General features: G+C 51.6%; 5 protein-coding genes across 5 annotated transcripts; 2 read left to right on the top strand and 3 right to left on the bottom strand.

The window, feature by feature from the left end:
* The first annotated feature begins 72 nt into the window (after positions 1 to 72).
* On the top strand, positions 73 to 2,317 carry F4807DRAFT_185199 (Mis12-Mtw1 protein family-domain-containing protein). The gene is made up of 4 exons (XM_047993617.1): positions 73 to 455; positions 553 to 1,365; positions 1,432 to 1,597; positions 1,659 to 2,317. The coding sequence occupies exons 1-4, from the start codon at positions 368 to 370 to the stop codon at positions 2,107 to 2,109; spliced, it is 1,518 nt and encodes a 505-aa protein (XP_047851854.1). The 5' UTR covers positions 73 to 367; the 3' UTR covers positions 2,110 to 2,317.
* A 628-nt stretch (positions 2,318 to 2,945) lies between these two features.
* F4807DRAFT_435397 (DUF339-domain-containing protein) lies at positions 2,946 to 4,769 on the bottom strand. Its single transcript, XM_047998883.1, has 2 exons — positions 4,121 to 4,769; positions 2,946 to 3,979 (listed from the first exon to the last, which is right to left on the bottom strand). The coding sequence occupies exons 1-2, from the start codon at positions 4,401 to 4,403 to the stop codon at positions 3,303 to 3,305; spliced, it is 960 nt and encodes a 319-aa protein (XP_047851853.1). The 5' UTR covers positions 4,404 to 4,769; the 3' UTR covers positions 2,946 to 3,302.
* F4807DRAFT_435393 (emp24/gp25L/p24 family/GOLD-domain-containing protein) lies at positions 4,770 to 6,290 on the bottom strand. The gene is made up of 3 exons (XM_047998882.1): positions 5,875 to 6,290; positions 5,637 to 5,760; positions 4,770 to 5,496 (listed from the first exon to the last, which is right to left on the bottom strand). Exons 1-3 carry the CDS (start codon positions 6,085 to 6,087, stop codon positions 5,177 to 5,179), a joined length of 657 nt encoding a protein of 218 aa, XP_047851852.1. The 5' UTR covers positions 6,088 to 6,290; the 3' UTR covers positions 4,770 to 5,176.
* Positions 6,291 to 6,385: 95 nt separating this feature from the next.
* F4807DRAFT_185115 (U1 zinc finger-domain-containing protein) lies at positions 6,386 to 7,458 on the top strand. Its single transcript, XM_047993616.1, has 3 exons — positions 6,386 to 6,508; positions 6,586 to 6,957; positions 7,043 to 7,458. Exons 1-3 carry the CDS (start codon positions 6,499 to 6,501, stop codon positions 7,354 to 7,356), a joined length of 696 nt encoding a protein of 231 aa, XP_047851851.1. The 5' UTR covers positions 6,386 to 6,498; the 3' UTR covers positions 7,357 to 7,458.
* A 1,020-nt stretch (positions 7,459 to 8,478) lies between these two features.
* F4807DRAFT_184953 (uncharacterized protein) lies at positions 8,479 to 12,489 on the bottom strand. Its single transcript, XM_047993614.1, has one exon. It carries the CDS (start codon positions 12,021 to 12,023, stop codon positions 8,691 to 8,693), a length of 3,333 nt encoding a protein of 1,110 aa, XP_047851850.1. The 5' UTR covers positions 12,024 to 12,489; the 3' UTR covers positions 8,479 to 8,690.
* Between the last annotated feature and the right edge of the window lie 163 nt (positions 12,490 to 12,652).

Here is a 12,652-nt window from a genome sequence, read left to right as displayed (position 1 = left end):
TTGACGTGGTCTGTGCATAAACAGTTCTATGTAAACATTGAGGATGGGTGGAAGGAACATCTTCGCGCCTCGTCCCTCGTCACTACTCCCTGTAACGCCAACTCCAAACGACCAAAAACTTAACGATCCGCTTACGAAATAAAGTCAACCCCCAAAAAGCAACATTTATAGTTAACCGTACCGACGATCCACGCGATTCGAGATATAGTCCGATATAATTGATCCCACCGCCAATTGATTGACGCGGTCAAAGCTATACATTTTTCGCGCTAACTGCCCAATCGAGGCGTTCTTCCAACTTCACCAAACCGGCGCGACTCGAACCCCGAAACAATCTCGAACAGATGCGCACACTCACCCAGCGTCCATGACTACCCTCGTGCAAACCCGTCAGCCACTACAAGTCCTGAGCATGAGCAATCAGCCCAAGCGCCGTAGGAGCTCGCGCCTCGCCGGTACGTTGACCGTTTATCCCGCCGTGGGGGGCAGATGGATTAGGGGTGTCGGTGTTTGTTGATGGCCGGACGACTGACCGCAATTTGTGTTTTTTAGCATATGACGAGCAAGATGGCGACTTTCATTTTACGCGAGGATCGAAGCGGATCAAGACGCAACCAGAATCGATACCTGAGGACGAACCGGCGCCAGCTCCAGCTCCAGCACCAAAACAAAAACCAGCACCAGTAGCAAGGAAGGGCAGACCGAAGCAAAATAAAGAAGTACCGCCTCCACAACCGGTACCAGTACCTGCACCGGCACCTGCACCTAGGAGGAATGCGAAGCGGAGGTCCAGTCAAATGTCGGATGACCAAGATGAAGCGCAAACACCGCCACAACCACCTCCAGGACCAGCACAGAGAAATACGCGGCGGAGAGGTCGGCCGTCCGCTGAAAAGGCAGAGAAGGAGCCGGTGAAAGCTACAAATGGAGTTGGTACCAAGAAGAAGAAGAAGCAGGTCGAGGAGGTGCAAGAGGAAGAGGAGCCCCAGGAAGAAGTTCAAGCTATCCAGTCAACGCCCAGGGACGAACCTAGAGGAAGAAACGGTGATAACGCCTCTGAATCCAAGAAAATCGCGCTGCCGTTTAGTGACACGCCGATTATAAACCGAAACAAAGAGATGCGGAGGAAAACAGGTGCCCGAAGGAGTAGTCTAGGCATGCGCGGAAGGCGAGCAAGCTCCCTGATCGAGAACGGCAACAATGCGATACCGCATAGAGCGGTCGATCACGGCGAATTCTACAAGCACATCGAGGCCGAGTTGATGGAGCCGCGTCGTATGAAGCAGCTATTAACGTGGTGCGGAGAGCGAGCGCTGTTGGAGAAACCATCGCTAGGCTCTACGAATTCTAATGAGATTTTAGGGGGTAAGATATATCCTCGAAGGCGGCAACGCCTGTGGCCGGTTCTACAAGCTAACATTGGCCTTATAGCCCGAGCGATCCAGGACCAACTGCTGAAGGATTTTGCTTCAAGGTCCGAGTTTTCAGATTGGTTTGCTCGAGAAGAAATACCGCGGCCGCCGGCTATAGTGAAGCCGAATCCACGGAATATCGAGCACGAGGAGAAAATAGCCGAGCTTGAGGAAAGGATAAAAAGGTACGTCTCATGCTCTGTTATTATCATTATCACTATAATCTAGATACTAACAACCCCCCAGGTTAAAAGCAGAGAAGCGAACGTGGCAATCCCTCAAACAACCGCCTCCCGAACTCCCACCACTCTTCCCAGAAACAGACACGAAATCGCTTCCGCTCCCAGACGCCTCCCTCCTCGACGCAGACGAAGCCCAAATCCTAGCCTCCCTCACCAACCTGCCAGCCTCTTCCTCCTCTGTCCTAAAGCCGCAGAAGCTGCAGCAACGGCTCCGAGCTATGCATGAGTCCCTCGAGTACAAGATCGACCAGCTATCCGACAACGTGCACAAGCTAGAGCGGAGAGTGGCCACGGGTTCTTCCCAAGCAGATAAAGTACTCGCGCTCAGCGCGGCGAGGTTGAAGGAACGGGAGGAGAGGGAACGGAAGAGCGCAGGCACGAAGGATATGCCGGTTATGGAGGTCCTGAGGAGTCTGGGGAGGATACTGCCGCCCGAGAGCGGGGGCGGAGGTTGACGCGTGTAAGGTATATCGACCTCGACCCGAGGAAGGAATAAGAAAAAAGAAAGATATCCTTGTATGGATTACTTGCCCGTCCATCTATCCATCTATCCACCCGTCCGTATCGTCATACCTACCCAAGGAGTGGAAACGATAGTAAGGGCAGGAGAATGGTAAGGGAAGAGGAAGGGGAAGAGGAACGAATGACCTGTGTTTTGGCCTGCTTGTTTGCTTGTTTGTCTGCTTTTGGTTTGGAAGATACCACTACCGTCGAACGAATGGCGAATGGCATTTCGGAAAGGGGAGGGGATAAACGGCGTTTTCTGTGGACGCTTGTTGTGTTTTTGATGCCTGGCTTTAAGAGAGAGAAGCAGAAAGAGAAAGAGAAGAAAGGGGGGAGAGAGACGTTAGGTTAGGTTAGGTACGTAGCCTACCTAGCTAGGTACGGAGAGTGAGAGAGAGAGAGAGAATATGGCATTCTATTATTTTTTGTTTCAGATTTCTCGAGTTTTGCAGCGACTTTTGCAAGTTCATGATGCGATGATGATTGTAATGAATGGTAATTCGGGCATTCTGCATAGGTGGAAAGGGGAGGGGGAAGGGGATGTGCATAAGTTAGGCTAGCGGTTGGCATTTGTTTATTACTGCTATTTTCTGTTACTATATCTGTAATTGTTTCTGCTGTTGTTGATGACTGTGTGGTTAAGTGGTTTTGTGGATGTGTATAGATGGGAAAGACGGAGTGCTTAATTAATTGGTTGCGTAGCTTTTGTGGTATTATACTACCTACAGAGGTAGGTAGGTAGTAGGTAGGTCGACTTAGACGACTATGTAAACATCCATGATATCATATTCGATAAACATTTGCTGTGACACTTTTAATATGAAGCCAAGTATAGATAGATATACATGTGTTTTTTTCACTACATCATTCATAGAATATAGACGAGCCATACAGTTTAATCAGCATAACCCGACACCAACCCCGTGATACTTCATCTTACCTAGTAACCAGCCGTAAACGAACAGCTACCATAATCGTAAAAAGCCGACAATACATCCTACCGGTGTAGTATCATCCCCCTTTTCATTTTTTTTCTTTAATAGCATTACCTAATACACAAACCCCACAAACCCTCTCCTAAACTCCCCCCACCAAGTTGAAACTGCCCGTCCGTCCGTCCGTCCGTACATACGTACGTACATACTCAAGGATGTCTGAGCGCAGGCATAAACGCCATCCCACCCCTCTCCTTAGCCCTCGTCTTCACATGGTCCCGAATCAACCTCAGGATCTCGCTGTCGCGCCACCGCGCCGGCACGGGACGGTACGCCGGCTTGAAGGTCCCCACCGTCTGCGCCCACTCGCCGCTCTCGCCCTGCTGCTTATACGGCTCCTCGGACGAGGCGGCGGTTGCGGCCGCCGCGCCTACCGTTCCCCCCTCCTTGCCTTCTCCCGCGTCGCCGGTCGTCGGGACGCCGCCTGTGGTCAGCGGCTCGGAGAGATGGTGTGGAGGGATGGTTACGGTGGATGTGGATCGCGTCGGGATGGATGTTTCCTGCGACGAGGGAGAGGTGTCGAGGGGTGTGGCTTCGGAGATAGCGGCTTCGACGCCGCCGGCGTAGTCGGCGGAGCTTGTGTCTTGCGTTTGGATGGATGGGGTGGGGGTGGAAGCAGAGGCAGAAGAGGAGTCAGTGGTGGTGGTGGTGTCGGAGGAGGAGGGCGGCGGCTCCTGCGTGGCCCAGTAGTATATGTCCCAGTCGTTCTCGTCGAGGAAGGAGTCGTACTGGGCCATCTGCTCACGTGTCATGGTGGGCAGGTACTCGTCGGCGAAGGTGGAGAGGAGCAGGTCGGTTTCGAGGATGCCGCGTTTGCGGCTTTGGTCTGTTAGGGGTTTGGTCAGTCTTTGCGTGATTCTATAAATAGTACTCGAGTAGGTGCTTCTATAGCTTGTATGTAGGAATCAACGGGGGTGTATAGTATATAGAGCATATAATATCAATATAAGAAGTCGAATTGACATACAGACAAGTCTCGCCCGCATCGTGCTATCATTCTCGCCGTTCCGCTTCATAGGCTCGATGCGGAACTCGGTACCCTCGAGCTCGCCGACCTGAACATCTCCTTCTTCACTACGCTGCTTGTGTGGCTCCATTGGCGGCAGGTTGCCTGGGAAGATGCCGGCCCTTCGGACGCTTGTGCTGCTTAGCGGACGGTAGAGCAGGAATTGTCTAGCAGCAGAGGTGGACGAAGGCCTTTGCGCCGCACGCATGATGCTACGGGGGAGTACTGAAGCTGTTGAAGCCATTGTTCTGAATTGATTGAACTAGATTGTGATTGAATTCGTGGATGACATAGAAGCTATATCTTGTGAAGTCGTCTTTTCCTTTGATCATTCGTTCACATCCCACATTAGATATGAGACATAAAAAGGTTGTTAGATTTGTGTAGTCAAATCGTTGACGTAGTTGGAGAGCTCCAACTTAAAAAAGCTTGGAGCTAGACCAAGCTCCGAATAATTGGCAATTGAAGCTTTGTAATTCGCGAATCATATGAAAATTACCGAGGCCGCCCCTCCCCGCCGGCCCGGGACTTCCAAGCGCCGGGTATACCCCTTACTCCGTACGTATCCGATCGATCGGCGTCGCTTCCAATTAGATATGGATAGACTTAAGGGGTGTTCGATTTTCACGTGAAAATTGAATTATGAGCATAGCAATGCATAGCAATGCAAGAATTATGAATGTCCTTCATTTTTATATTCATCTCCAGACTCCGCAGCGTCGGAAGACGCCTATACAGATTATGCGTACAAAAGCATGAAGTATCGTGTTCCATGCCGCCGTGCCCGTTTTTAACCCTCCAAAAAATACTCGTGTCACGCCTGTGCCTCCCTTCCCCATTGAAGCCCTGCAAGAGCCTTAACTCCTTCACTAAGACATGGTCATAAGTACTGTCCAAGACTAATGATAGGTGACTAGTTGCTTGCTTGCCCCTTCACCCACCTAGACCATCGCAACCCTCGAGCTTGCGAGAAACCTGCTTTGGGTGCCTAGGTAGGTAGGTAGGTATTGGATACTCTTAAATCAAGTGCTTCGATCGGAAGTAAGCGCGCAGGTACATGATCTGCCAGCCCCACAGCGCGACCAGCAGCAGCGTGGTACCTATCCCGAACCACTTAACGCGGGTATTCGTGCTCTCGTTGGTGTCGCGCAGCTTCTGCTCTCTCGCCCGCAGGTAGTCCATCTCGCGGACGATATCCGCGATCGACTCCTCGATCCGGCGCAGCTCCGTCTCGACAGGCTTCAGCTTCTCCGTCGCCTGGATGGCGGACCAGTCCTTGGCGTCGGCGCCGATGTCGATGTCGAGTTCCACGTGTCGGCTCGGGTTGTTCATGCGCGCTGGTTTGAACTGGTTAAGAGCTTGATTTTGGGGATCGGTTTTAGCCCATTCCTTTTTTCTCACTATCGACTCGAGACACACACAAGTAGAGATAGGAGAAATAGAGGAAATGACGGGACGAGGAATTGGGGGGACATACAATGCGTCATGATGTTCTCGAAGCATACATCGAAGGCCGCGTCGGCGTGGGAAGTAAAGACGGTGCGCTGTTCGCCTACCACGTCTTTTGGCTTTCCGTACTCGTTGCCTACATTATCTAAGATCTATAACCCGATTCGCAGTCCAATGTTAGCCCAAGTTTGCTCTGTTGCTTTTGTTGTTTTGCTCATGATACGGTGCCTCAGGGGTGTGGGTGTAGCTCTCGTAGATTGACATACGTGCATATTGACAATCATGCCGTCTCCCTTGCTCCCGCCAACAGTGGCAGTGACAACGACCAATGTGTCCTTCGCGACGAAGTTCCGTATGCATCGTTCTGTTTTCTTGTCATTCGGACCGCGTGCCGTGAGGTCGAATTTCAAAGCGTTGACTGAGGCGATCAAGAGCACGAAGCCGCAGATGTACTGCAGCAATGCTCGTGGCAAAGCCATTGTGTCGGTATTCGAGGTTTCGTTGCGGGCAGAACAGTTCTCTGTTCTTGTTCGTCTCCCAAGGAATTGAGTCTTGCGAAGGGGAGAATGTCGAACCAGGAGCTTCAGAGCTAACAACTTTAGGAACTTTAGTGTTTCGATGTAACTTCGTACCGGGTAGTAATACGTGTTCAAGTTTCCGTCCAATGACACGCTACAAACCTTTAGTGGCTCCAATAGCCTTGCAGCGATTAGGTCACGTGTAACCGAGCCTCACCGATTGACCGGGGTCTCGATTCTTTTTCGCGTCCAAGCTCCAGCCTTTTTGTATCTTTTGTATCGTCCGCATTCGCAAACTTTCTATCTTGCAGTGTATCTCTTCTTCACAACCACATCCCATCATTTGATTGCATTGAAGATCACACCGTCAAGATGCCGAAGTGTAAGTCTCATCTCCCGAATTCTATCTGTTACTTCAAAGAATATATAAGATAGCAATACTAACACCAACGTAAACAGTCTTCTGCGACTACTGCGACGTCTACCTGACGCACGACAGCATGAGCGTGCGCAAGGCGCACAACAGCGGCCGAAACCACCTCCGCAACGTCGTCGACTACTACCAGCAGATCGGCCACGAGAAGGCCCAGTCCGTCATCGACTCCATCACCTCCTCCTACGCCGCCGAGGGCCAGGCCCACGCCAACCCCATGCTGCCCCAGAACCAACCCGGCGGCGCGGCCGCGGCAGCAGCTGCAGCGGCGGCAGGTGGTTTCCCGGGAATGCCGCCGCCTCCCTTCAACTTCCCCGGCGGAATGCCTCCTCCGTTCCCCGGTCTACCAGGCGGCATGCCTCCACCGCCCGGCGGCGCGTTTCCAGCAGGAATGCCTCGTAAGTAACCTCCCCACCCTTCCTCTTTCCCACCCCCCCAATCCATCCCTCCATCCTAGCACAATATCCAAAACTAACACGCAAGAACAGCGCCACCAGGCCAAGCAGGCCGCGGCCTCCCACCCCCGCCCTTCCCAGGCCCAAGCGGCCTACCCATCCCACCCCCCGGCTCGGGGCTGCCGTTCCCTCCCCCACCAGGCGGTCTGCCGTTCCCGCCCCCCGGCGCGGGCGGCGCAAACGCGCCTCCCTTCCCGTTCCCCGGCATGCCGCCGCCTGGACAGGGTTTCCCTGGTGGTCCTACGCCGCCTGGAGGCGTGGGGTTCCCGCCTCCGTCTGGACCGCCTGGGCGCTAGAGTCGCTAGGGTCGTGCTGGTAGTAGTAACGGCCGTGGCGGTATGATGATAGGGGGAGAGGGGATGCGGGATGGCCTGCCCAGGATGTAGCTTTTCTATTCTACCACTCGACCATTGAATTTGGTGAAGTGCTCGGATGGAAGGTTATAGCGGACCATCGTACGAGAACGAGGGCTTCACGAACGACTTGGTTTTGAGGATCGACTAGGCGGAAGGACGACCGGATGCTAGATACGACGTCTAGGCATGATTATCGGAGACTTCGTCTGCCTTCGCTTCTATGGGCTAAGTAAATGTACAACAGAAGCTCTCGCGCCATATGAGAGAAAGGAGATATAGTGAAAAGGGAAAATGAGCTTGTCAAACTACTCGAGGAACTGTAAACTGGATCGACAATCCGCCATGGAACATTGGTTGCGAGGCAAGGCGTTAAGGGGGTTAACTTTTTTCCTGCATTGCCTGAAAAGATTGGCAATTCAAGGCGTTTCTTCGTTTGAGGCATATACCAATTTTAGTCAGCAGTACTCGTACTCTTGACCAAATACAGCAGCAATTTTGCATTGAGCCAGAAAAAAGAATATGTGATTAGGGCGTGATAATGACATGGCACTCTGGTTACTGGGGTCTAAAATGCTATAATATGGTCAATGTTTCACTTTCATTTTTTCGTTATTCCCCGTCGTACGATCAAGACATCTATCTCGGTACAATACAACATCAGCAACAGCAACGGCAACACGACAAGACAAGGTAGGCAAAGATAACATCATAAAACGGGAACGCCCAACAGTCAAGGACCAAAGCCTCGATCCAAAGCAGAATCAACTCGTCGTCATTGGTATTCATAGCAGGTTTCTTCTCTTTCATTCGTAACTCCGAAAAATAAAGATAAAAAAGGGGGTAACAATAATGCCAAGGAAAAGGAACAACTTCATCAGTTACATTCCCTCCATACATCCATTTCCCCTTACACCCTCCTGGTTCTCCGTAGCTCTCACGTCCAGCATGCTGTCCATAGTAAAAATAGAAAAAAAAAAACACAACCCTTTATCCTTTTTTATCCGGTTTCATATCAAAAAAACGTAAAACCGGCCAGAACTCATTCGTAACTCAAATCGTGATGTGGGGGAATATGTAGCGTCGTGGTTTATCGTAGCTCGTATGCATCGTCAATGGGGGGCAAATGACATGTCATTAGGGGGAATGGTTGTTGTTAGGTGTAGTGTGAGTGTTCAGTAACAATCACGGCGATGATGATGATGATAACATGGGTATGGAAAATCGAAAGTCGAACACTATACTCGATCCCAAGACAGAAACTTCCATCATTAGCACCTATACGAATATAATTCAGAACAAAGTCCATAAATCGAAAGGCAGCTAGACTCGAATAGGCCCCCGGCGTCGATGTACTTCGGGCTGTTGGTAGTGTGTCTTGCCGTTCGACGTGGGTTGGATATGCGACGCAGTCTGATAAGAGGGTCCCTTATAACTGTTGCGCTTGATAACCTCCCCTACGCCATCACGGACCTCACGCGGTCCACTAATCTTCTGTCGGAGGACCTCAGTACGTTTCTGTCGACGGTGTTCGCTTAATCTGCGCTGGAGATTCTGCGGCCGATACTGTTCTAGCTTATCCTGCCAGTTAGGGAAAAGTCTGCGTCCCCTGTCGTCCACACGCTTCTCAATTCCCCAGGCGCGTCGATTTGGATCGTCGGGGGCGGTAGATGGTCGTCCTTCTGATTCGTAGTCACGGGAATACCGACGATTACCCCAATCAAGACTACTAGAGCTGTCATGGTGTCTCATCACACGGAGTCTACCGCTCGGCGTACGTTTGACTGTTCGACGTTCTGGACTGCGCTGGCCAGAGGCAGTATAGTGATCCTCGTCCTCTATGGGAAGAATAGCAAACGTACGCTTCATCCGCTCGCTCAAACTTCTACGACGAGCAACCGGCGGGTACCGGTAGACCGTATCCACCTCCGGGGGGATGTCACGTTCCAAGTCGTCAAAATCGTCGTCGCCATCTTCGAAAGTAGGTCGCCAGAATGGGTGAAGTTTGGACTCGTCAGGTGGTGGGTCATCAACTGTTGGATACTGGTGTGATCTAACCTCCTTGCTTCTATCGAGTGCGGGATTCTCGGCGGTGTCTTTTCGAAGTGTTCTCGAGAGAGATAGAGTTCGCGAGAGGAACCCAGATGGACGAACGTTATCCGAGCTCTTGCGAAGGCTAAAAGCACGGCGCACTAGGGAAGGCCGCTTTTGGGTCTCTTCAAAGTAGTTTCCGAGCATCTTCTCCTTTTCAGTAGTTGGAGTGAGCCCGGACGGCGTAGCTGGGATAAACTTGATTGCAGGCGGTTCAGGAGGAGCACGCGGGTTCCTTAGAGGGGAATCTACATCGTCCATTGAAAATTGATGTTGGGGAGGTGTCGCAGGTGCTCCGTCCGGGCCGCTTGCTGTAATCCTAGGTGTGTCTAGAAAATTTCCCGTCCCCGCAGCGTTTCCATTTTGGGGAGGTTCTGGACTTCGCAAAGCGTTTGCGGCAGCAACAGGATCCACGGGTTTCGACATATGATGAACCATCAAAACAGACTTGTTTTGATGTGGGTAAATATTCACCGCCATCGCTTCAGAAATATCTGCCGCAGAGTGAGTCCCGTTTGTCTCGACAGACGCCTGAGAAAATGGGGTGTTGTGCGCTGTCAACCGTTTGCCGAAGAAGGGGTCCCCGTTATTGTCGACAAGTGGCCTGTGGTCATGGGAGCCATCTTTGTGCGACTCAACTGATGGAGCCGGATCAGGTTGTCTCTGTTCGGGAGGAGTATTCATATACTCGACGGGAGGCGCACGTTCCACCGTTACGTGTGGTGGTGGTGGTTGGTGCTGCTGTTGGTTTTGTTGTTGGTGTTGCTGTTTGCCCTCTTCCTCCAAGAAAGTATTGTGCGCCTTCAAGCTTTCGGCGGTCAGTGATCCGGCACGAGAACCAGCCCTAGACCCGTTCCTACTAGTTGGGGCCGATAAAGAAGATCTACGCAAAGGAACAATTGGAGGGTAGTCCATAGTTAATTCGTCCACTCGAACTGATCCTTCAGATTCTGACATTGCTCTACCTCTTCGAGAAGGCTTATCAAAATAGGGTGTCAGGTCCTTCACTTTAGAGGGATTTGATAATGGTGCCGAACTTAGACTATTGCTTCTCTTAGAGTGGTGACTACTCGTAGACCTTAGCGACGGTGGTTCGGTAGCTTTCATGGAGGCTCTACGATCAGGGATGACGACTACGGGAATTCCCCCGCTCTTCCAAACTTCCTTGCGAGCCTTTCGGCTGGCGACAGAGTAAGCCGTATTAGTCGATGCAAGACTTTCTGATCGTACAGTACTATCGATAGCCCTTCTAGGAGGTCTCGCACGCTGAGAGCTCTCCGTCAGGCGAAGAGATGTATTCGCCGATGAGCTCGAGGGTGAGATCTCCGAGCTAGAATCCCTAAGGGCAGGTTGCTTCCTAACATGGCGCAACGTCTTACGCCTCTGAGGAGGCGTCCCGACTAAAATAGCCTCTACGACTGTAGAGACGGTAGATTTCGAGGACATTCCGGAGGACCGCCTAACGTCAGTACTCACCGAGGACTCGGAAGTAGACGGCGCGGTCCAGCGCGTATCCCTGTTCGTAGATTCCGGAGGTGGTGAAGGTTGCGTATGTAATCGGTCAGACAGGGGCATCGATCGTAAAGCCTTTGTCGCATTGGTCGGAGTAATCGTCACATCCTCGACTACTTTGGCAGCTTTTTGTCCATTAGTCTTAGATTGGACACGTCGCTTCTCCACTCTGTCATTCCTATCGTGTTTACCGTCCCATCCCTTCTCAGCTCCGCTGGCCGTATTACCCCAGTCACCATCAAAAGATGAGAATTCCCGTTTCGTCCCAGGTGTAAGATTATCGTCAGATTCGAGGCCCAAGCCTAGTCCCACGTCTGCTGCTCTTTTTTGTCTTGCGTCAATTACGCGTCTTGCTACGGTCTGGGTCGCCTTGCTAGAGGTCAAGATGGGCCGAGGTGTCAACTGGAGTATGTCGTCTTCTTCGGAAGACTCCACGTTTTCAGGTGCTGTGGTGAAAGATTCTGTCCGAGAATCTGCTGTAGCCTTTGATGGAATGCGATCTGTTAAAACGGGGCGGGAGGGTCTCGATCGACGCTCGGGCTGCGGAGGGGTCACGTCTGGCGTGGGTGGGCTCGTCTGGTGAGGTGGAGTTCTCGGTGTCGTGTCTACTGGAGTGTTTGTAGCACTTCGCACCGGACTACCGACATAGGTCGGACTCGAGGGCTGAATCGAGTGGCTTCCTGAAGAGGTACGAGAGTGCGCCGGTGGCGTAGGAGGGAGAGCGGGTCCAGGAACTTTGACGTTGGGACTATCGTCGTGCTTCGGGTTCGTCGGGGTGGTCGGTTCTTCTGGCTTCACATGCGATTCCGGGATCGACGTTGTATCGATAGACAGGTCACGGGAATGGCGATTCCTAGCCGTTGAGGTAGGCCGATTATTTCTCGGATGAGGGAGAACCTTATGTTTCTTAAATGCCCGTGGGCTACCATAAGTAGGTTTACCAACTGGGGGTTGATCGTACAGAGGGTCGAAATAAAGGGCTGTCGACGCCGCGGGCGAGACGGTTTCGGCAGAAGCGAGCATAGTCGAGTGGGAAGAAACAGTATCTATCATTGTTGCCGACAGTTTAAAATCTATTAAGCTGGGTTGCACCAGACCAGATGATCCTTCGCATTGTAGAGAAACGGCACGGCTTTGGGGGCAAGAACTGGTTGCGTATTTCTTTATAAGAATTATAAAAAAAATTGAGCGCGTAGTCCGCGGGTGCTCCCCTCAGGTGTTTCTTGTCCTCTGCAAACCCCCTACGTGATGCAGACGCAGGCAGCTCTGAGGTCTTCGCAAAGTCGACCTGCCTGGGGTGGCTTTTTTGATAAAGTGTGCCGACTATTGGACCACTCACAGCGATCGGAGCCAATTTGGGAACCAGATCGAAGGTGAAATGCTCAGGACCTTGCAGGACATGTTACAAAAAGCATCATCTCTAGGCGCTGTCCATTGGCTGGTATATTTGAGGAAGCATAAAAATTGAATCAGATGTTTAAGAAATATTACGGCTTGCGACAGCAATAAGCCACAGTATATCGTATCGTATATGGATATCAGAGGGACAAGACCGGAATAGATTCTAACAAGCAAAATGTGTGATAGTCTATGAAAAGAATAGAGTCTGGCTTTGGTTCTAATGTTGCGCAAAGTACTATCAGGAGACGTATCGTATATGTGTCTGTATGTGGGATGTATGT

This window comes from Annulohypoxylon truncatum (genome assembly GCF_022578515.1).
Source record: "Annulohypoxylon truncatum strain CBS 140777 unplaced genomic scaffold F4807scaffold_28, whole genome shotgun sequence".
Lineage (NCBI taxonomy): Eukaryota > Fungi > Ascomycota > Sordariomycetes > Xylariales > Hypoxylaceae > Annulohypoxylon > Annulohypoxylon truncatum.
Note: the sequence above shows the minus strand (reverse complement) of the source record. Positions and strands in the feature narration are given on the sequence as shown.